Source organism: Heteronotia binoei, chromosome 5, assembly GCF_032191835.1.
Source record: "Heteronotia binoei isolate CCM8104 ecotype False Entrance Well chromosome 5, APGP_CSIRO_Hbin_v1, whole genome shotgun sequence".
Taxonomy (NCBI): domain Eukaryota; kingdom Metazoa; phylum Chordata; class Lepidosauria; order Squamata; family Gekkonidae; genus Heteronotia; species Heteronotia binoei.
Window position 1 is genome coordinate 37,468,529 of NC_083227.1, and position 24,189 is coordinate 37,492,717.

The following is a 24,189-nucleotide window of genomic DNA, read 5'->3' on the forward strand; positions in this document are numbered from 1 at the left end:
ATCCTCCCCACCCCCATGAGTCACACCTGAGCTAGCTCTGTCCCTCCAGGCCTTCTTGTTTCTAAAGAGCAAAACACAATTAAGAACATCAACACTATTTAGATTTTGTTTGGTTCTTAATGCCTACATTTGTCTGTCCTCAATGATTATCTATATGATTATCACTAAAATGGTTAGTTCTCTGGGGTGACTTTCCATTTTCATGCTTTCCATAAGTCTGTGCAGAACGAACGGCTTGTAGCACTGTAATCTAGTGTTTTTCATACTTTCTGCCTTCAAGGAATCTTTTCTCTGCTCCTGTATAACATTTGGCTGAGAAGAAACCCAGTAAGTTGCAGAACAATACTGTGGAGTAAGTGTAACCTCAGCTTGTGGGTTTGGTTGAGCAGAACTTGGAATGAATCTTTCAATAATTCAAAAAAAGTTTAAACATTTTTCCTTTTCACTTAACATCACACCATGTAACAAAAACATAGAACTTAGTAGCACAACAGAACAAATCCAAACAATTAACTTTTCCCTCATTCACAGCTTGTCACCCCCAACGTCTATCTCTTTCCTCTTGTTGTTGGCTCAAAAGGTTTCTAGCTGAATCCTCCATGCACTGGCTTCCAAGATGAGGGATCCAGATGAACTCCCCATTAGATAACACAGCCTTGAAACAATAGTTCTAAAATCACAATTTAGAACAGTTTCCTCCTCTTACCAGTTTCCATCTACAAACAGGGCCAGTGTGTGGGAGTCAGAGAACTAGGTGACCGCCTGGGGCACCAGTCCGCAACATGGCGGGTGCCCTCTCCCCATCCTTGCACACGCTGTCCCTGAGTCTTTCTTGGCTCTGAGGGGTCGAAGGAGCTCCCCTGATCCCTCAGAGCTGAGAAAGAATGCAGCTTCCCCTGCCCAGCGTGCTCCAAACTCAGAGTACGCTGGGCAGGGGAAGGCATGGATTGTTCTTTCTGAGCTTTAAGGGATTGGGAGAGTTCCCCCGGTCCCTGAAAGCCCTGAAAGAATGGTCTTCCCCTGCCCAGTGTGCTCTGAGTTCGGAGTGCAATGGCCAGGGGAAGGTGCTGAGTGACATTATCACACTGTGTGCGCACTTGGCGCATGTAAATAGTTTGCTCCCGGGGGTTGGAGTGTGTGGGCGCACATTGGGTTCTGCCTCAGGTGCCAGAACCCCATGCATCGGGCCTGTTTACAAATAATAGTTGCCTTAAACAAGGTGTTAAGAACCCATGATTAAGGTTCCAGTTTAGGGCTGCCAAGTCCAATTCAAGAAATAGCTGGGGGCTTTGGGGGTGGAGCCAGAAGACTTTGGGGGTGGAGCCAGGAGCAAGGTTGTGACACACACAATTGAACCCCAAGGGGAGTTCTGGTCATCACATTTAAAGGAATCGCACACTTTCTAAACGCCTTCCCTCCACTGGAAATAATGAAGGATAGGGACACCTTCTTTTGGGGTTCATAGAATTGGACCCCTTGGTCCAATCTTTTTGAAACTTGGAGAGTGTTTTGAGGAGAGCCATTGGACACTATACTGCAAATTTGGTGCCTCTATGTAAAAAAAAACACCAATCCCTCCTGAGCCCCAGATACCTGTGGATCAGTTCTCCATTATACCCTATGGGAAATGGCCTCCATAGGGAATAATGGAGTGCCCAACAGACATCCCCCCTGCTTTCTGATGACCCTGAAGCGAGGGGAGGGTCTCCAAACTGGGTGTTCCCATGCCCTCACTGGGGATTGGCAATCCTATTTCAGCTCCCCAGCAGGGCAGTCTTGCGTCCCTCCTTTGTTTTCTGTGCCCTTCTGTATCTAGACGGCTCCACCTCTTCCTGGCTTTTTCCATTCTTAGCTAGGGGTTACTCATGCAGAATCCATTCAGCATTCCCATGCATTGCCAAGAAAGGGTGGTAGCAGTTACCAGGCTTTTATTCATCAAATCAGGGAGCTGGAAGGGGCCATACATGCCGTCAAGTCCAGCCACCTGCTCAATGCAGATCAGCCAAAAGGCATCCCTGAACAAGTGTTCATTAGGCTGATCCTATATTGAACAAGGAGTTGGACTAGTAGATGGCCCGTACGGCTCCTTCCAATTCTAGGACTGTAGCCACACACAATTTGGATTAGAAATTAGGTGAGCAAACATGGATTCTGTTCTTTGAGCATATTTACATTTCATTAGTAAGCATTAGTATTTCTCAAATACACTGCTGTTCCTGTCAATTCATGCCAACAGGCCATTCCTCCCCATATAAGCAATTTAATTGCTTCCCCCAGCATTTTAACAACCTGGCCATCGCCCATACATTGTCAGTCCTTATTTAAATAGAAAGCAAAAAAGCTTCCCATGCAATTTTGTTACGTGCTGCAATCTATACAAACCAAGGATGCCTCTTGCAACCAGAAAGCCATGTGCAATTTGATTAGTGTGAAGTTTGGCTCCCCCTGGTGGCCAGATGATTAGTGTGGAGTTTGGCTCCCTCTAGTGCTCAGATGATGAGTATGAAATACTGTAATTTGTTTTATTTTAATGCAAATTTTATTTTATTTTTTTAAATTCATTTTATTTAAATCACTTCAGTTCTGCCTTGTAATGTAGTTCACAAGATATCTTAGAGTATAATGAAAAACAACAACAAAAACATGTTTCCTTTGTTTAAATAATGTTTAATATAAGGATCTCTTTACGTCCTTCCTCTGTTGGGTCGCAAGATAGTTGTGGTGTGTAATCCTTCCATGAATTTCAAGATACCCCATTCCTTTCCCATAAAATTCTTTCAAGTTGTGGTAGAGAAACTGTAAATTTAGGTTTCTACAGGTCAAAATCAGGGTTATACTGCACCTCATGTGAAAATTCAATACACAAAATGAGACTTCTGGGCACTCATCCTTCTCACCATCAGCAGACTTACTTCAGAAAAAAGGTCTTTGCAAAGGCTCCCTAACTAGTATCCATTTACAGAATATACAAAATGGAACTTTTCAGGATGGCATTGTATTTGAAGGGGAACAAAAACAGATAATTAGTGGGGGAGAGAGAAATGAAGCAGGGTTGCCAGCTTCCAGGTGGGGTCTGGAGATTTCCCACTTTTACAACTGATCTCCTGCTGGCAGAGGTCAGCTTCCTCAGGGAAAACGGCTGCTTTGAAGGGTGCTTTAATTCATTGCTTTAATACATGCATAGATCTATGGTGTGCCCAGATGTTGAATGCTGTGTACAGTTGTGGCAGCTGTATCTCCAAAAAGAGGAGGAGTCTGGGAAGGGAATATGGCACTGGAACAAGCCAAGCGAAGTAGCCCCTGCGGCCCTGCTTTGCGGGGGTAATTTGAAATAAAGTGAGTTCAGCCAGCTCTGAATCAACCAAGAAAACTTCATGGCAAGAAGAAACAATCACAAACAGCTCAGGCACTTCACTCAATATATACACTGTGGCTCAGTTAAACATGCCCCTTTTAGTCGGCGGCAATCCCTCCTATTGGTCTCTCCAGGATCCTTCATTTGCATTTCCTGGAAGAAATGCCTCATGTCCCCATTGGTCAGTTTTAAGAGAACGGCGGCATACACCGGAATGTTATTCACTTCTAGATGGGCCCTTAGATTCATGGAGGAGAGGTCAATCAGTGGCTACTAGCCAAGCTAACTAAAGGGAACCTCTACATACCAAGGTGGCAGACTTCTGAATCCCAGAGCCAGGAAGCACCATCAGGGGAAATTATGGTTGCCAACATCCTGGTGGTGACTGGAGATCTGCTTTTACTACTGCTCTCCAGGCAACAGAGATTGGTTCACCTGGAGAATATGGCTGCTTTGGAAGTTGCTCTATAGCATTATGCCCCAAACCCCGCCCTTCTCAAGCTTAACCCCCCAAATCTCCAGGTATTTACCAACCTGGACTTGGCAATCCTCCTTGGCCTCTATACCTGTTTGTTGGCCTTCTGTGGCAATTGTCTCGGCAGTGTGTGGAACAGGATGCTGAACTTGACAGACCACTGGTCTGATCCAGTAAGGCTCTTCTTATGTATTTTTCATTTTTTGTAAGTTTGTATATGGCTTTTCTAATTGGTTTTTAATGCTTGCGATCTGTCTTGAGTCTTTATAAGAAAGGTAAACTATAAATGAAGTAATGATTTGAAAAAGCAGGGGGATAGATGCCTGCTAGACCCACCAAGACGAGGGACTGGGGGTATAAAATTCAGGAAGGGCATGTCTACTTGAGGGCCTGTAAAGCTGGAATCATGCTCTGTTCAGTGATTTTTTTAAATGCATTTTTTAGAAAACTTTTTGTGAAGTTCTGCATTGTGGCCACTAGAGGCACATGGAAGCTGGAGCAAAGTAACAACTCTGACTTCCTTTTCCTGTTTGTTGTACTTTTTCAGCAAGTACTTCCTGAGTGCAAACTTTTTTTTTTAACTACAAGGAGACTGAGGTAAGCAGACTTCTCATTAGAGGCTGATAAGCTCATTAACCAACCAGGTATGCCTTTATTTTAGGGTTGCCAAGTCAGTGATGGAAAATACCTGGAGACTTTGGGGCTGGATGCAGGAGAGGGCAGGGTTTGGGGAGGGGAGGGGTCTCAGCATGGTACAATGCCATAGAGTCCACCCTTCGAAGCATCCATTTTTCCTGGGGGAGCTGATCTCTGCCAGCTAGAGATCAGTTGTGAAATCAGCTAGAGATCAAAGATTTCAGGTTTTCACGGCTGGCATCATCATGAAGCTAGAGATCAGTTGTGGAGGGGATCAGTTGTAGAGATCAGTTGTGGGGAATCTCCAGACCCCACCTGGAGGCTGGCAACCCTTCTTCATTTCTCAATCCCCTATTAATTTTCTGTGTTTGTTCCCCTCTCTCCATTTTCAGGTTGTCATTTCCTTCTTATACATATCCTGTCTAGGAAGTTAAAAACATAATAATAGAAGAACAAACTCAGCTGTTCATATGTGTATGTATCAAGTGAATATTAACCATGAATCTATCAAGTCAGTGAAAGGCTGATTCTTCCCTGCCCTTTAAATGCATCATGACTTGTATTCATCTGTTTTACTGGTTATAAATGTGGAATAGTGAATGGCTTCATTCCAATTTAAATCAAAGCAAATACTCTAGCTTAAATATGTGATGACAATTTGTGTTCGTGGTTTTTAAGATACATCTTGCTTTTAGTCTTAGTTAAAGCACATAAGAAGTGTGAGATTAGAAGTTAGAACTAAACTACTAACCTCCCCCCCCCCAATAATTAGAAGAGATAAAGGCCTATTATGTATGGGTGCTTTGCTTTGCTTTCTCTGTGCATGTCCATCAGGTTTTCTTTTTTGTTCTGCATTTCCCCCCCTCCCTTCAGTGCTTAGTTCACTTTCTGTTTGCTGTTTCCCTGGGTTTTCTGAGAGTTCTTTTGTGCCACTGTTCCCCTTGCTTTGCCTCCAAGGTGAAGGTAATTCAGAAGCATACAGATTCCTTCAGATTTCCCCTCCCCTTTCCCTGCCCCTTGAAGGCCACTCTACTGCCCACTCCACCATATATATATTTTTTACAAGCAGCATGGGTCTCACAATATGAGACTATTGCTAATCTCAGATCACTGGGGGTAGGAAATTACTCCCAGTCGGGCTGCCCTCTCCTGCCACCCAGTTTAAAATTACTCCCGGCTGCCCTGCATTTTTTCATTGTTGCTGCAGAGTAAATAAATCATAGAATCAGAGAGTTGGAAGGAACCTCCAGGGTCATCTAGTCCAACCCCCTACACAATGCAGGAAAGAGGAAAAAGAATGGTGCGTATGGCAGGCACAGAATCCAAAGTCAAGCTTGAAGGCTCAACTGCTCAGATTCTCTGCAGTAAGCCGTGCATGCGTAATAGGCCTTTGTTACATTTTCAGTGCTGGTCAAGCAATGGGTTATTATTACTAGAAGTCTACCTGCTCACACCAGTTGCCATACTTAATGGTAGTTTGAATAATGAATGAGCAGCTCCTAGGGTTACCATTCTCCAGGTAAGGTCTGGACTGATCTCTTGAAATTGCAACTGATAGCTAGACTACATAGATCAGTTTCCCTGGAAAAAAATGTCTCCTTTGGAGGGTGGCTTTTCTACCCTGTTGAGCTCCCTCTTGTCTACTAACCCCACTCTCTAGACTGCATCCCCAAATTTTGAGGAATTGCTCAACCAGGAGTCAACAGCCCTCACTCTTCCTCCTAACAAAACAGTTTCAACAATACTGGATGAAGCTACAGCCTCAGAGACCATCCTTTCCTGCAAAATTAAAGCAAAACCAGATTTGTAAGAGAAGTTCAGCCTCTCATTTCTCGTCAGTGGGAGCCCATGGGTTTCTTCTCCATCTGATCCTCACAACAACTCTGTCAGGTAGCTTAGTCTGAGAATGGATGACTGGCCCAAGTAACTTTCAGTGGAAAAGGGGGGATCCCAATCTAGACCTCCTAGATCTTAGTCAAGTCCCTCTATCCATTGAACCACACCGGTTTCTGTAGCTCAGGAAGGTTCTTAAACCCACCCTCTGTATCTGTACTGCCTTTCTCCCCAAAGCCGACAAAGCAGTTTACATAGTTCTCTTTCCTTCTGTTTTTATTCTCACAGCAAACTTTTGAGGTAGGGTTGTATGCAGGCCTTTTTTTGTAGAAAAAGCCAGCAGGAACTCATTTGCATATTAGGCCACACCCCCTGATGCCAAGCTAGCCGGAACTGCGTTCCTGTGCGTTCCTGCTTTAAAAAAAAGCCCTGGCTGTATGACTGGCCCAAAGTCAGCCGGCAGCCTTCTGTGGCAAAATGGGCATTTAAACTTGGTTTCCCTTTATCCTAGTTTGGCATTCTGCCTGTGGCTCGAGGTTGACTCAGCCTTCTATCCTTCCAAGGTTGGTAAAATGAGTACCCAGCTTGCTGGGGAAGGGAAGTGAAAATGACTAGGGAAGGCAATGGCAAACCACTCCGTAAAAAGTCTGCCTTGAAAACATTGTGAAAACAATATTACTCCAGAGTCAGAAATGACTAGTGCTTGCACAGGGGACCTTTCCTTTCCTATAAACAATAGAGTGATTAGCAAACATTCTCACATTTTGACATGTTACTGTTTTATTGGTTTCTCATGCTCATTCTACCCAGATCAAAGGTTTGCTCAGTTTGTTAATTTTACTATTCTGTCATTTGATTTTAAATTTGTACCATTTTGCATTCTGAACCACTGCATATCAGCTATATTTAGCTCTGCTCACTGTGCCTGATTCCGCCTCTGAGGAAGTGTGCATGAACACATTCTGAATAAAACTTTGTTGGTCTTAAAAGTGCACTTGACTACTACTTTGTTCTTCTAGTTCTGTGTGAGGGGTGCCTCAAAACCTCTTTATTGGTAAGGGCAAGAAGCTAAGCGCCAGTGGGCGGAGCCTACTGTTGCCCCGCCCTACCGCTCCTAATAAGGCAAGAGGCGGACTTCATTCCTCAACCTTTCAGTGCTCGCAAGCAATCACGTTGTTGAACAGAACAGCTCGTCGTCTCGCAGATCTTTCTCAGGGTGGAAGAAGTTCTGCGGGCCGGTGCGTAACTGTCATCTTTTCTCTCTTTGCTGAGGAGTTCCTTGCAGCCCGCGCGGGGCGCAAGCGAGTCGGTGGGGCAGCTCGATCTTGGGCGAGCCTCCTCGAAAGCAAAACTCCGTTCCCTGGGACTTGCTTCTTAACTAGCTCGCTGGGAGACCCTTCCGAATAAACCGGCCGTGATAAATCTATCCGCTAACCACTGGTCCGATTCAGACCGGCAGGAGAGGGGGCTGTTCTTGTCTTTTGAACTCGGATCTTGTCTTGGCAGATCTTTGTCCCGATCGAGTACGAGATTTGGGGAGGAGAGAGGGTCATTGCTGATGATACTGTATGTATCCTTAAGAGGTAGGTCCTGCAAAAGGTCCATAGAAGAGCGGTGCTCGGGGCTAGGCATGTTCGGGCATAGCCGGTAAGAAGACAGGGAAGGAAGTGTGGCGATTCTCTAAAAGAAGCCGAGAGGATCGTGGGGTGAGGGCGCATTTAGCATTGGCCTTCGCTGAGCGGTTTCGCCTCATTGGCAGACCACCTGCAGCTTGCCAAATAAAAACCTGAGCGCAGTCAAAGCGAGCAAGCCAAAGATGCTGGCGGGGGGGTTGAATGGGGAGGAGGAATCCTGGCTATGAGGGTTGCATTATGCGATTCCTCTTTCCTAGCAAGGCTACCTGACTAGTGAGTTTGGCCCACTCCTTTCCAAGTTGTTTTATTTATTTATATCGATCAAAACCATGTCTTGTTGTCCAGCTCTTGGAATAGGTGTAAACTTTGGTTGGAGCAGGTAATGAAATTTCAAGGAAGCTGCTAGTCTGTTTTCTAGAGTATTGTGCTGCCCTGTTTCTGAGGCATCCTGTTCTTTTCTTTGCAAAATAATTCAAAAAAATATGTTCCCATGCTTTGTCCTAGATGGTGTTACTAGAGTGAGATGTTGGTCTGGTGGTTAAGAGATGTTGGTCTGGTGGTTAAGAGCAGTGTAGTGTAATGACTTAGAGTAGTTAGTGGTTGGGAGCTGCAGACTCTCATCTGAAGAACCAGGTTTGATTCCCCTCTTCTCAACATGAAGCCAGCTGGGTGACCTGGGACCAGTGTTCCCTCTAGGCTGAGTTAGTGTGAGCTAGCTCATAGTTTCTTAGCCTCCAGCTCACACATTTTTTTTGTCTTAGCTCAGGAAAAATGGCCCCAGAGCAAACTAATTTATGCAGTAGCTCACAAAGTAGAATTGTTGCTCACAAATTTAGAGGGAACACTGCCTGGGACCAGTCAGAATTCTCTCAGAACTACCTGAGCCACCTGCCTCACATGGTGTCAGTTGTGGGGAAAGGAAGGGAAGGTGATTTTATGCTGCTCAAGGTAGAGAAAAGCAGGGTGTGAAAACCTACTCTTCTTTTCCTTCTTTTAAATATACTGTTATTACAATGATTTCATTTCTAAAATATTGTTCTGAGGAATCACTTCGCAGATGGTGCTGGTTTCTGAAACAATTTTATTTACTGAGTGGCCATCAGAGTAGCTGACTACAGTGATTGCATTTGGAAACAGAGCATGGGGAATTTTTATAGAAGGATGGCAGTGCAGGGGTGGGGGAAGTAATTTCTCAACTGCAACACTTAAAAAAAAGATGAACAAAAGAAGTCATTGCACAGTAACAAATCTGCAACCTAGTGTGGCAGCTTTTTCAGAAAGCTGTAGTTCTTTAGACACTTTGTGGTGTTGGTGTCCTGGAACAGATACTTCAGTAAGAACAAAATAAACAGGAAGTTTGTTTGTTTGTTTTTTGTCAAATGACTGAAATGACTCCTTTGGTCATTTAAGTTAAATAAATTAACAGCTCAATTTTATGCAGACTTCTTCAGTGGATCAGCAATTGTTGTTGTGTTTTGCTGTCAAGTCACAGCTGACTTGTGGCAACCCCACAAGGTTTTTGAGACCGGAGACGTTCAGAGATGGTTTGCCATTGCTTACCTTTGCCACACAGCCATGGTATTCCATGGAGGCCTTCCATCCAAATACTAACAATGGCTGACTCTGCATATCTTTCTAGATAGGGCTAGACTGGTCTATCCGGGACATAGGCAGCAATACCTACTTCCATTAAATTCACAAGGATTTACTTCTGAGCAGGGGTGGAATTCTAGCAGGAGCTCCTCTGCATATTAGGCCACACACCCCTTTTAAAGCCCTGTATGACCGAGGACCCGGTTACTTGAGGGACCGTCTGTCCCCACATGTTCCCCAGAGAGTGCTAAGATCTGGATCCCAACATCTAGTGATTCCCAGGCTGAGGGAGGCGAGATTAGTGACTACCAGGGATCGGGCCTTTTCAGTGGCAGCTCCGTCCTGGTGGAATCAACTGCCGGAAGAGGTTAGGGTTTTGCGGGACCTCGCCCAATTCCACAAGGCCTGTAAGACCGCTCTCTTCCACCAGGCCTTCAACCTATCGTAGGAGATTTCTGGAATAACCGCCATCCTGAAACGATGAGGAACATCTAACGTGTTAGCACCAAACTGTATATTGTTTTAATTTATGGGTTTTAACTTATCTATTTAAATAGTTTTATTGTTTTATGATGGTGATCATAGCATGCCATGACTCGGATGTAAGCTGCCCTGAGCCCGCTTAAATTAAATTAAACAATAAACAATCCTCCAAGAGCTTACAAGGCTCTGGCTACATCAGGGGTGTGTGGCCTTATAAGCAAAGGAGCTCCTGCTTCTGAGTAAACTTTCTAAGTGTTGTTTGGGACAAGTTTGCACTATAGGGATGCTCTGCTACTTGGGGAAAACTGTCCCATCCATTTCATAGAGGGTGAATGGGATGCTATTTACCAGCTGATGTTATTTGCCTCCATGCTGTGAAAAACTTCTACCACCCTTTTCTACATGTTGGGCCCCTATTAAAGGAATAGAACATTTCCTCCCCTCCAGGCTGGTTGGCAATCTTAGCTGCCTACCTGCTTTTTAAAAGACACTTTGCATTTGTTCATGGAACTCAAAGCATAGTTTCTAGTTAAGTGCGTGCACGTTCTCCTTTTTGTTGATGTGACTGGTACGGATGGCTTAAATTGTTTTAATTCCACAACAAGCCTGTGATGTAGGTTAGGCTGAGAACATGAGACTGGCTTTGTGGTTCTGATAGATCCCAGTAGTATTAAGAATTGCTGCTTCCGATCCCACTTGTCTGATGAAGTCTGCTTAAGAGCATACGAAAGCTTACATTCTGAATAAAACTTAGTTGGTCTTAAAGGTGCACTTGTCTACTGCTTTGTTCTTTTGCGGTTCTGAGTTACTTTATCCTCCAGTCCAATCGCTAATCTCAGTGATACTTCCATGATTTTGCACCCCAAAATAAAATTTGGACTATATCAATTTATACACCTCCAGGCTCTGGAGATTGTGACCCTAATATGATATACAATAGCACTCCCCTTGCACAAAGTCATTCAAAGTGGGGTGCCCCTTCTTGCATAATTTGGGATAGTACAAAGTTATTTGGGGGAGGTACATCAGGGATGCAGCTGTTTCCCCCCAGTTACTTATTCTACAGCTGCTAATTTCTTGAGACACCCCTTTTTGAAGCTCTCTGACCCCAAACCAGGCTGAACTGGAAACCCAATGGGTGTCACCTTATGGCACCAACAGGGCCGGATTAAGAATTAGGCCAAGTAGGCACTGGTTTATGGGCCCCCATGCATTTAGGGGCTCCGGGCCAGTGCTCCCCGCTTGCAGCCCTCCTAGCCTGTACACGCAGCTGGCAACTGAGCCACTTTTTGCCTGAGTTGCCTGGTGCGGCTGTTGCTGGCGTTGTTGCCAAGTTTATCTCTCTCTGCTTCTCCCCCACAGCTTTGTCAAAGGGGCTTTTGCTTGCAGGCTGTGGAGGGGGTTGTGGGCAGTGGGATGGGCACTCTGACTCTGAGATAATTTGTGAGGGAGTCCTGAAATTTCAGCTGCCTAGGGGCTTCCACAGGGTTTAATCCAGCACTGGGCACCCAGTCAGGAGAGGCAGGGGCTGCATGGTTTCGTATGGTCCAGAGCAATACCCTCTCTAAGATGTGGAGTCCTGTGAACAAAAATGCGCTTTTGTGAACTGCTGGCATTAAACTTGTGAGCTACTACATACATTAGTTTGCTCTGGGGCCATTTTTCCTGAACCAAGACAAAAATGTGTGAGCCGGAGGCTAAAAAACTGTGAGCTAGCTCACACTAATTCAGCTTAGAGGGAACAGTGGTGCCGAGCTGAATTTGGGGGTTAAGCTGCCTCCTCAGTACTTCACTGTGGAACACTGAGCACTCAGTCCTGGCTTTGAGCTAAGCGACTCTGTCCCTTTGCAAAATCCAGGGATGTAAGATATGTGGTGGTCCAAAAGTTTATTTTGAGGTGCAGAACTGTTTGGGTATCATCACCATTGGTGGTTGGACTGGAGAATAAGGAACTCAGAATTGCAAATAGGAAACCTGTAGCCACCACCAGCTTCCATTTCCTGAAGAGTGAGTGAACTATCCATTGTGGTTAAAACAAGAAAAAGAACGCCTGTTGAAAAACATCTGAAATTGAATTCTGTGAATGTGCTACCAAGGGTTCCTGCCCCTACACCCATTGGAAGTTCCAAGGCTCTGTGTGTGTACACAGAGGAAGGCTGCCAGACTTTAAGTTGCTGAACACTTTCTTTGCAAAATGAAGTTTGAGTCTAGTGGATTAAAGCAAATCTTAGTTCTATTTATTGCTCAGTTACTTACGCATCTTGACTCAAAATAGCACCCCCCCAACCTATATATGTGGACTGATGGAGTGTGCTTGCATGTAAATGCTTATACCCAGATTTTTAAAATAAAAAATAACCATTTTATTGAAATATATATTGCAATATTACAAAGCATATGTTACATCTTATGTGTTGAAATATACATGCATAATGAGTTTATGGGTCTGAACAGAGCCTTGCAATGCTGAGTGTTAAATGTTTGCTCATTTTTGTTTGTTATGCATGTTAAAATACAAAAATTAACATTAAAATACATGAATTAACATTTTTTCAGCTGACTCATACAAATGTCTGGAGTTGTTAAGGTCTAGTAGGAGAGACTGAACATTTTATACTGTTAGTGCATAATCTGAGAACCCTGGCCAGTTTGTTTAACTTGGTTGGTCTTAAAGGTGCAACTGGACTCAAATTTGTTTTGCTGCTTCAGACCAACGGAACTACCCACCTAAATATAACTTTCTTTGCAGTTCATTCCTTCCCCCAAAGTAGGCAGGGAACGCTGCAAGTCCAATGAGCAGAAAAATCTTGTCCTTAATAGTAGCTAAATGTTATCTTGGTGGTAAACTTGGCATGGGTGTAGTAGCCATTTTGGTTATAGAGATTTGTGATGTTCATTGAAAGCTTCAGGTCGGTGTCTTCCTAAACTGTTCACACTACTTCTGTGTGACTAATATCCATTTCTAAACATCTGAGATCAAGTGGTGAAATTATGTGATGGTTGAAGGGTGACTTTTTTTACTTTGGAAACTTCAATAAACAGAAATGTTATTCCTGGCCCAATGCCAATACAGGAGAAAGTATTTCACCATAGTGTTAATCAAGGCTTTTTTTGAGCAGGAGTACACAGGAACACAGTTCTGGCTGGCTTGGCATCAGGGTGTGTGGCCTAATATGGAAATGAGTTCATGCTTGGCTTTTTCTACAAAAAAAAGCTCTGATGTTCATGAAATGATCTTTCCAATGTCTTTGACACATTACACTGCTAGGATTACTGGCTGCCTAGAGGGAAAAGATTAGTCATAATCCAGTAGTAGAGGCTTAACGGGATGCTATTTACCTGGTGATGTTATTTACCTCTGTGGTGCAAAAGCTTCAACTGCTCTTTCTGTACATTTAAGGGACAGGACATTTTTCTCCAGACAAGCCCCTCATTCCCTCCCCTCCATAGGGGCAGAGGAGGAAGAGCCAGGTATAACAGCCTTGACTGAGGTGGTGGCTTAACCTGTGCAAAATACTGGCCTGCAGGAGAAGTTTTCCTCAAGTCCTTCAGGATTCCATTCACTGCCAAGCATCAAACCAGCTGCAACCTTCAAAAGCAACATTCTCACCTGAGAGGTTATTTCAGCAGCAGTGGTTCTGGAGAATTGCAGGGGGCGTTGGGGCAAAGACATTTTTCAGCTGAACAAAATCCGAGTCCAATGGCACCTTTAAGACCAACAACGTTTTATTCTGGGTATAAGCTTTTGTGTGCATTCACACTTTTCAGATACGTTGAAATGGAAGTTAGCGGTGCATACATGTAGGTAGAGGGTGAGCTCCAAAGTAACATACAGCATAATAAAGGTCACTTAACAGATGCAAGAACTGAACTGAAATAAGGAATCCATTTGTTTGGGTTTAATTTTGCAGGGGGGGGGCGGGAAACATAGTGAAGGAAATAAATATATCGGAATTGGAGATTGATGTGCAAATGTACCCTTCTTAATTGTGGAATGCTGAAAGTAATTAGCTGAGACCCTGGTGTTAATGCTCCATCCATTTCCTCTCAAGCATGGAGGTAACTAAAAGCATCCTTTTCTTTAAGGTGAGGTAATTGGTTGTGCAGTATTATGTCTTCTCTGTTCCCAGATCAGAGGAATACATTCCAATCTACCATTCTAAATTACATTATATTCTACAATTCATTACGTCACAATTACTATTCCAATCAAGAAAATGAAATAAAGAAGATGTACTTCTTGATGTGAGTACAGATGTAAGGACTGAATGAGATTAACATATGTAGTAAGATAAGAAGCCAATATCCCTGTGAAGTCCTGGGGGTTTCATTGTTCTGAATGTTGTAATAACTTATAATTCATGAATTTCCTTTTCCAGTCTGTTCCTGAAGTTACTTCGCAATAAAACAGCTATTTTGAGGCCACCTATTTAATGTCCTGGAAGGCTGAAGTATTCTCCTACAGGTTTCTGAGATTTGTTGTTATTGATGTCAGATTTGTGCCCATTTATCCTTCTGCATAGGGTTTGATCTGTTTGCCATATGTAGAGAATGGAAGGATATTTAATGGCATATAGTGTTAGAAGTGAGCAAGTGAATGAGCCTAATATGGTGTAATCGATGTTGTTTGGCTCTGTGATCACTTTGTCTGGGTGTATGTGGCAACAAAGTTGGCATCTGGATTTATTGCAAGCTCTGATACCAGTGTCCATGTTGAAGTCAGGTGTTGTACTATTGTGGGTGAGGAGTTGTTTAAGATTTGGGGGGTGGGGGCTGTCTGTGTGCAAGAAAAGGTTTGCCTTCAGTGCTTGTGAAAGAAAATTGTCATTTTTCAGTTGTCTTCTTGAACTCTAAAGAGAACAGTTTAGAGCAGCAGTCCCCAACTGACACCTTTCCTGGGCAGAGGCCAGTGGGGCTTTGCCCTGCAGAGCTTCTGATTGGCCACTGGAGGTTTGATTGGCCATTCAGATGTTTCTTTGGCAGCAGCTGCCACCACAGCAAAAGGCTATTCACAGTGTAACTGAAGGCAAGCTGAGGCAGTCGTTTAGTGGCGGGCTCCTCTTCTTACCACAGTCACTTTGTGGCAGTGATTTTCTGGTTGTACCCATCATGCTGGGTCAGAATCCCAGAGGTGCCTAGAGGCTGGAAAAGTTTGGGAACCCCTGGCTTAGAGACGTGAGGCCTTCTTGTTTGCATTTGTCAAGGCAGCCACTCTGCCTTCTTTCATATGTATGGGATTTTTTTTTTTGCTTGTTTTGTTACATCTTGGATATATAAAAATTAGGCATCCTGTATTTCTGGAATGAGTTGAGCCAGTAAGGTGGATGCGTTGTGGTTGCTGCCTTAAGTAGGGTTTTTTGAGGCAAGAGATAGTTTGCCATTGCTTTCCTCAGTGTATCAGTCATGGTATTCCTTGGTGGTTTCCCATTCAAGAACTAACCAGGGCTGACCCTGCTTAGCTTCTGAGATCTGATCAAATCAGGCTGGCCACCACTATTTAGGTCAGTAAATTGAAAAGGGGTGGTGAGGAAAGGTAGTTTCCAAACCATGAGCCTTTTGGGAGAGGTGTGCATCGGGATGAATCAGGAGTTAGAAAATGGAGGATAGCCATGTTCACCATCTGCAGAGCCTTAGAGGAAGATTGGGGAGGGGGGAATGTAAGGAACAAGTAGGAACAGCACCTTGAGTTCAGGTGCAGGCAGGGGTCACGTGCACCTGAACTCCAAGTGGTGAATTCACTGCTTGGAGTTCAGGTATGCAGCTGGTGGCCACTCCTCTCCCTCCCCTCCTGCAAGATTTAAAGGGCCCTCCGGGTGATCGGGGGTCCACATGTTCCCACCAATCAGCTGGAGGGCTCTTTAAATCTCTCAGAAGGGGAGGGAGGGGGTGATCATGGATGGCTGCTGTTGTGGGTGGGGCTTCCCCGTTGGTGGTGGGCAGCAGCCCGTGAGAATGGGGGATCTCCCACCCCAATCCCACCTGAGCTCTTTAAATCTCTCAGAAGGGGAGGGAGGGGGTGATCATGGATGGCTGCTGTTGTGGGTGGGGCTTCCCCGTTGGTGGTGGGCAGCAGCCCGTGAGAATGGGGGATCTCCCACCCCAATCCCACCTGGGCTCTTTAAATCTCTCAGAAGGGGAGGGAGGGGGTAATCATGGATGGCTGCTGTTGTGGGTGGGGCTTCCCTGTCGGTGGTGGGCAGCAGCTCATGAGAACAGGGAATCTCCCACCCCCAGCCCCCACCCCAGTGGGATCTCCCACCCCATTGGCATCCCTAATGGCAAAACTAATGAATTATATAAATAAAAGACTGATTACTGAATTTGAGAACAATTGGAGAGCCTTTTATACATATTAAAAATAGAGCTGTAAAAGGAGACATATCATAGGGATTTAGATTAATAATTCTAAAAATATACTTGCAGTAATTATTGCAGTTATGGTAATTCCTTTCTCATGATTATATATCTAACTAGAACAAAGCAGTAGACAAGTGCACCTTTAAGACCAACTAAGTTTTATTCAGACTGTAAGCTTTCGTATGCTCAAAGCAGACTTTATCAGGCAAAATTGGAATGGCAAGCCATCTTTAAAAACAGAGAAAGTGCTCTTTATTTTTAAAGATGGCTTGCCATTCCAATTTTGTCTGATGAAGTCTGCTTAGAGCATAAGAAAGCTTACAGTCTGAATAAAACTTAGTTGGTCTTAAAGGTGAACTTGTCTACTGCTTTGTTCTATTGCTTCAGACCAACATGGCTGCCCATGGATATATCTAACTAGTTAATATTCCGTATAAAATTAAGTTCATATATCTTCTGTTTTTTCTTTGTTGCCATAAATTGTTAATGCAGTTACTTGAAAACTATAACATTAAGAGAATTCCTTTTTTTCCTTGCCTATCTTTTTTTGTTGTCACAGCTGTATAGATAGGAAATAATGAGGTTATATGGAAATAGCAGTATAGGTAGCTTACATTGTTATAATGATTTCTTACGAATTTTCATGTTTGATATATTTATATGAATAATTTGTCCTTAATATGTGTTTAAAATACTTTTTTCTTCCCCCCTCACCCGTCTTTTCCTTTTGTACCCTTATCTTAAAAAAATGGAAAAGAAACCATTAAAATTCAAAAAATTAACAAAATTAAAAATTAAAAATGTGCAGATTTCCCACATGCTGCTTCCAAGACAGAATTCCCAGCTGTGAGTGGGTAAAGGCTTCAGAAGCTTCTAGGGTTTTGGAGATTCTTCTGGGATGTTTCTAGGCCAGCTTACTCACCAGCCTGGAGAAAAAATCCCATCATCTGGTAAAAGAGCTGGAAGTGTTGTGAGGAGGGGGAGTTCCCAATTACCTCGTGCCCAATTACCTCACACCACAGAAATATGATAGACGGGACAGGCCCTGCTGTGAAACCTCACATTCTGATGCTGAAAGACAAAAAAAAAAGTTTCCAGGCTGCTTCTCCAAAGAAGTATTGCACAACACATCATGTGTACCCATGGGTGATCCGGATAAGGTTGCTAACTGACTGATAAAGAGGTTTGGTTTGTTTATATGCCTTTAATGGAAGCCTGACCTGTAGAAATTGGCAAGTGACAGTGCTGACCAGGGCTTTTTTTTTTAAGCAGGAACACACAGGAATGCATCTCTGTCTGGCTTGGCACCAGGGGGTGTGGCCTAATATGCAAATGAGTTCCTTCTGGGCTTTCTCTACAAAAAGCCCTGTGTGAAACAATGGTGCTGTGAGGGGGTGTGGCCTCATATGCAAATAAATTCCTGTTGGGCTTTTTTTTTACAAAAAAAAAGTCCTGCTGCTGACAAAACAGAGCAAACACTTCTTACTGCAGTCCAGGTAGCTATGAGAGACACAGGAGTAGGAGCTAGTATGAAAACAGTTGGGAAACCTGAGATCTAGGTTGCGATAATAGCACTGGATTATGAGAAGCATAGCCGTAAAGTTCACAGGGGCTGGGGGGCTGCTGCCCCCCCCCGGATTTTCCTACTGGGGGCTAAGCCCCCGCTGGGCAATCAACACGGGACTTGGGGCTTCAAAGGCATGAATGGGGTAATAAAGGCTATGTGTGATTTTCCTTCTGAGCTTGATATTGTAAGGTAATTGGGAGATCTGCAAAAGTTTTCACTTGTATCTTTGGATTCTCTGGATTAATTACTAAAGTATTGATATCCAGCACATATCAATCCTTATAAGTTTGGGGTCTGTTGGAAAATAAAGCCTGGCTGGTGGCTATACCCACTTTTAATGTATCAACAGTCAGACTACAGGCTCTCTTTGGTGGATTCAAAATACTTGCTTGGTTCTAATTTACATTTGGGGGGAAAGTGAGATTGAGTTTGGGTGGACATGAAGATCAGAGGCCTTTAAGAACAAAATTTGAGGCCAGTGGCACCTTTAAGAACCAACCAAGTTTTATTCTGGGCATCAGCTTTTGTGTGCATGTACACTGTTTCATTTAGATTTCACACACTTATTTTATCTGACATGAGCTTTTTTTTGCTATTAATCATTGATCTTATTTATTGTTTTGCTGCTGTTGGTTTTATGATGTGAGCCATCCTGAGCCCATTTTGTGGGCAGGGCAGGATATGTTTAATATATGAAATGCAATGAAAGTTTGATTTCTGAGCATAAGTGAAAACTGAATGATTTAGGTATCAACAGCAGCTGTAAACTGTAGCATATACTGAACCCACCAACATGTAGTTGGTGACAGCCAGTTTGGTGCAGTAAGTAGTTAAGTGTACAGACTCTTATCTGGGAGAACTGGGTTTGATTCCCCACTCCTCCACTTGCAGCTGCTGGAATGGTCTTGGGTCAATCATCACTTTTGTAGGAGTTGTCCTTGAGAGGGCAGCTGCTGTAAGAGCTCTCTTAGCCCAACCTACCTCACAGAGTGTCTGTTGGGGGGAGGAAGGTAAAGGAGATTGTGAGCCACTCTGATTCAGAGTATAGGGCGGGATATAAATCCAATAATAATATAATATCCTCCTCCCTCCTCCTCATCTCAATTTATACCCCATCCTACCCCCTAGCAAAAAACCCACCCATGCCTCATGCCAGAGAAATATTTGTGTGTGTGTAACCCCAGAAACTCCAGTGTCTGAAAAAATATCAAAAAGTAAGAAGGCACTGTGAAGGGGGCTATAGACACCACTTTGTTGGTGTTAAAGGTGCCATTGGGCTCCAACTCAGTTCTCACATTTGTTGACTGCTTTATTATCTGTAAGAGCCCTGTGGTGCAGAGTGGTAAAGCTGCAGTACTGCAGTCTGAGCTCCCTGCTCACAACCTGAGTTCTATCTTGACGGAAGCTGGGTTCAGGTAGCCAGCTCCAGGTTGACTCAGCCTTCCATCCTTCTGAGGTCAGTAAAATGAGTACCCAGCTTGCTAGGGGGAAAGTGTAGATGACTGGGGAAGGCAATGGCAAACCACCCTGTAAAAACGTTGTGAAAGTAACATCACCCCAGAGTTGGTGGGATATGACAGGAGAGGATGCTTGTGGGAGCAGAAGAAGTAACGGGATTGGGAGAATATTTGATTGTAGTGTAATTTCTAAAAGTAATTTCTAAAGAAACAGTTTGCGTTGTTAATTAAAAGTTAAAGTTGTATTTCAGCTGTCTGAAGATCATTTGTTGAAGCCCAATGTGTTTTGCAAGTTGAACCTAAAAAGCAGAAATATACCATGCACAGGAATGTAGTCATTTCCCATAAACTGAATCATGTGATTTTCATTAATGATTTGTTCTGAATATCTGTGTTTTTAAGGTGGAATTTCTAAGCAGTGCTCGAAGAGGCCATGGTATATAAAATCCTAAGTGGTATGTGGTCATGGGCCATGGGCCATGGGCACTGTTCTGAATTGCCTCAAAATGTACTTGCATTCACTTTGTAGGATATGAGTTTGAAATGATTAGAACATTGCCACTAATTCTGAACGTTGTACATGGCTCAGAAATTGAGTACCCAGAAACTGTTTTGTATTATGCCCTGGGTCAGAGACCCATGAATTTATCAAACAAAGATATCTGTGATGCCATAGTTTTGTCAATTTCAGTACAGTTGTACTTTATTAATGAGGCAGAAACAAGATACCTCTAAGTGAACGTCCAGGGAAACTTATAAAATGTTCCCATAAAGCTTTTCTGTATTGCCTTTTACTGTCAAATTTGTGACCATTGGTTTGTCCTATGCACATGATATGTATATTTGCAGATCTTAAAGTGACTTTTCTAAACATGAATTTCAAAAACAGGACACAGCAAGAGCCCTCTGAGATACCATTATAACCACTGGCAAAGTTCCACCTTTTCCTGGGTTTGGCCCAGTCCATGCGCATTGTTGGGGGGGTGCTCCCTAATTTTATGGGGAGGGAGCTTCTCTATAAATACATAGGTAGTGAAAATGAAGGCCCCTCCCTGTGATGTCACTGGCTGCTCCCTATGATGTCACTGGATCAAATACCTCTGGCTGGGCCCCAGCCCCCCCCCCCCGGTAAATTGAAACATCTATGCCCCTGTTGAGAAGCATTTGGTGCTAGTAAATGGAAATAATTAGATGCAGGATGGATTTTGGGGATAGCAGAATCGGGCAGAAGAAGGGAAGGAGGAAATTAAAGGCTGCAGTCCTCCAGTGCATATTTACATGCAAGTAAGCAATATTCTCAGTTGCACTTGGAGTAAAAAAAAAAGGTCTGGCTAACAGGAGGAAGGCCCAAGAACAAGGAATGTACTTGATTTAATTTTTTGGTTATCTAACAGTTAATTATTCCTTTTCCCCCTTTGCTTTCTGTTGTTGTTCTTGTTCTTTTTTTCCTTTTTAAAAATCATTTGTGTTTAGAAGGTTCAATAAAATTCATATAAAAGTGTTTTTTCTGTTTGTTTTTTGGCACCATATTGTATTGAAATTGAAATGTCTAAATAAGTACAGTAAAAATCTCTTCTTTATAATGCTGTCCTTTTCCCTGTAATGTTTCTTGTGGCAGGAGGATTTGGGGGGGGGGCATCCATGGGGTGAGTGGGATGCTGAACACAACATCCTCAATGCAATTATGTCACCCAGAAGTGATGTCATCTCTTAGGTGATATAATATGCAGCACTCAGGTTTTGGGGCAAAACTCTGGGGGCAGGTTGCCTTCAAAACCATAGAGTTTGCCGGAAAACCAGAGCGTCATTGCACAACATCCCTGTTTGGGGGTGAGGCTTTCCCTACTGGTCTGCTGGGACCTGGGAACCCTAATGTTTCTTCTTTGGTAGTGGAAAGTGTTGTCAAGTCAGAACTGACTTGGAGCGATCCCATAGGGTTTTCAAGGCAAGACACATTCAGAGGTGGTTTGTTATTGCCTGCCCCTGGGTCCTTGGTGGTCTCCAGTGTTCCCTCTAAACTGAGCTAGTGTGAGCTAGCTCACAGATTTTTGGCCTCTGGCTCACACATTTTTGTCTTAGTTCAAGAAAAATAGCACCAGAGCAAACTAATTTGTGCAGTAGCTCACAAAGTGGAATTTTTGTTCACAAGACTCCATGGGTTAGAGGGAACATTGGTGGTCTCCCATCCATTTACTAGCCAAGGCCAACTCTGCTTAGCTTCTGAGATCTCATGAGGTTGGGCTATTATGACCTTAATTGACAATTCTAATCATGGATGGTAACAGCAAGCCAATATAATGGGGGGGCCAAACATATTCTTTGTCTGGGGGTCCTTGGTGGCTCTCTGCCATACTGGCATACACCTGCATAGGTTTGCACTGTGAAAAGTTTTGTCTTATTGTGTGCAACTTCTCACAAGGCTTTTCCTTACCTGAGTGTGGACTTGCCAGCCTAACCTGATGTTCTGTTCTGGTGTTGCGATTGCAGGTGAAGGAAGGCCAGAAGCTCTGCATGTAATAGGAATTGTCTCTCGAGTGCAGTTTATTCCTCCTCACAGCTCCTGGGTCTTCACAGAGGAAAGATGGAGATCAAACACAATGCTTCAGAAAAGCCCCAGCTGGATGCTCCTGTCCCCAGTGGGCATTCAGGTAACTGCAGCCTCTTTCTCTGGAAGGAAAGAGAGTGGGGATTTAGAATGGCCACCTGCCGAAACCGAACTGTATGTGTGCAGCCAGACTATACTTCTATAGCTAACATTTCTGTACTTTGAGGACGCAAAAGGATGTCCCTTGATTTGAAAGCACTTTCATGGCTTTATATGTCAGTGATCACATAAGAAGAGCCCTGCTGGATCAAACCAGGGGTTCACTTAGTCCAGTGTTCCTGTCTCACACAGCAGCCATCCTGTTCTTCTGGAGGGCCAGCAACATGGTGTAGAGGCTGAGGTTTTCCTCAAGGTTGTCTCCTGGCTCTGGGATTCAGAGAATTAGTGCCTCTGAATGTGGAGGTTCCCCTCAGTCACCATGGCTAATAGCCACTGATAGACTTATCCTCCATAAATCTTATCTAATCCCCCTTTAAATATGTTCATTCCTGTGGTTATCACTATGTCCTCTCACATCAAATTCTACATGTTAATCATCCTCTGTGTAAAGAAGCATTTCCTTTTGTCCATACTGAATTTTTGTTTTGTTTCCACTTATCCTAATTCTACCTATGGGTCAACTATCCCCTGCTTTTCCTAAGTTATGTCCCAATGTAGAGTTGCCAACTCCAGATCAGAAAATTCCTGGAGATTTGGCGGTGGAACCTGAGGAAGGTGGTGTTTTGGGAGGGAATGGAGCTTAGCAGGGAACTTGATGCTATAGATTCCCCCTTCTGAAGCTGCCATTTTCAAGCCCAATGGTGCAAGGAAAGCAAAAGTATACTTTATTATTCAGTTAAAATTCTCTACGGCTACGCATATACTCTGTACTCCTGACATCAGTTGTAATTCCAGGAGATCTCTAGAGCCCACCTGGAAGTTGGGAACCCTAGTCCCAAGGCAGGGTGGAAATGCTCATATAGTCCATCCCACCTTCTTGTGGTCTTAACTGATGGTGAACCCAGGATTGTGTGTGTGTGTGTGTGTGTGAAGAAACCGACGCTTTGCATTCAAGTTAGTAACTTTGCTCCCCCGGCTAGAATATTTATTTCAGTCACATTATTTGCAAAGCATCATCTCAGCCCTCACGCAGCCAAGCAGCAAGCTTTGAAATACCACATGCAAGTAATTTCTGTGCTGCCATTTGTGTATGTGGTCTGCATCTCGCCCACAGACCCATTGCCCCAGGTTTTGAGTTGCCCAGGAGGAGGAAAGATGCTAATCTGCCTGTTTTCTGACATCCTTAGCAATTTTTTGTGAAGTTCCTGCACTGTGCAGGGAGTTGGACTAGATGACCCTGGAGGTCCCTTCCAAATCTATAATTCTGTGATTCTAACCCTGAGAAATCTTGTTGGTCTTTGAGTTGTGAGGAGAAAATAAAAAGCGCCATGCCAGTTGCTAAGACAGGGGTGGCCAAACTAGCTTGATGTAAGAGCCACATAGAATAAATGCCAGAAGTTTGAGAGCTGCAAGACATGAACATCAGATTTTGAGAACAGGAAGGAAGGAAGGAAAATAGATGGGGAAGGAGGAGAGGTGGAAAGAAAGCAACTTTAACTTTAAATGCATTATCTAAGCTGCTGGCTGGCTTGGCTTGGATAAGTGATTTAAAGAGACAAACGCCTTCAAGCTGGATGATGGGGTGGTAGGGGCTTTGAGAGCCACACAATGTGTGTAGAAGAGCCACATGTGGCTCCTGAACCACAGTTTGGCCACCACTGTGCTAAGAGATAAAAAAAAAAGTAAGGTCAAGGCCAATGGTGCAAGGAAAGCAAAAGTATACTTTATTACTCAGTTAAAATTCCCTACGGCTACGCATTTCCCCAGCAGGCTCCTCCAGGGGCATCTGCAATATATGATATGCAAATGAATTACAGACCAACATGGCTACCCACCTGAAATCATCCTCAATGGTGTTCAGTTCCTTGTTCTCAAAGGCACGGGTGTCTGCTTTGGACTTTTTCTTCTCCTTGCCTCGGCTGAGTTGTTCTGTTGACCTTTGGAAAGGAAGACAGGCAGTTTCTCACGAGCAGAGGTGCTGGCAAGGAAGGATTCCTCCAGACCACCAACTCCACCCCCCCCCCCCACTAGTGACTCTGCAAGGGAGGGAAACTCCTCCCCAAAGTGAACCTGCTTCTGCCTGCTGCTGTTTTGC

At 43.8% G+C, this 24,189-nt stretch overlaps 1 protein-coding gene across 2 annotated transcripts in view; it reads left to right on the top strand.

Annotated features, from left to right (window-relative positions):
• Positions 1-4,409: 4,409 nt before the first annotated feature.
• The window catches only part of LOC132571447 (C-type lectin domain family 2 member D-like), a 38,784-nt gene continuing 19,004 nt past the window's right edge, over positions 4,410-24,189 (top strand). Inside the window, exons 1-2 of one of the 2 annotated variants that reach the window (XM_060238240.1) lie at positions 4,410-4,427; positions 21,878-22,038. In XM_060238240.1, coding sequence (XP_060094223.1) covers positions 21,972-22,038 — 67 coding nt within the window. In that variant the 5' untranslated portion in view covers positions 4,410-4,427; positions 21,878-21,971. Of the gene's footprint in view, positions 4,428-7,891; positions 7,947-21,877; positions 22,039-24,189 lie in introns of those variants that run through there. The other variant, XM_060238241.1, reaches the window with a different exon arrangement.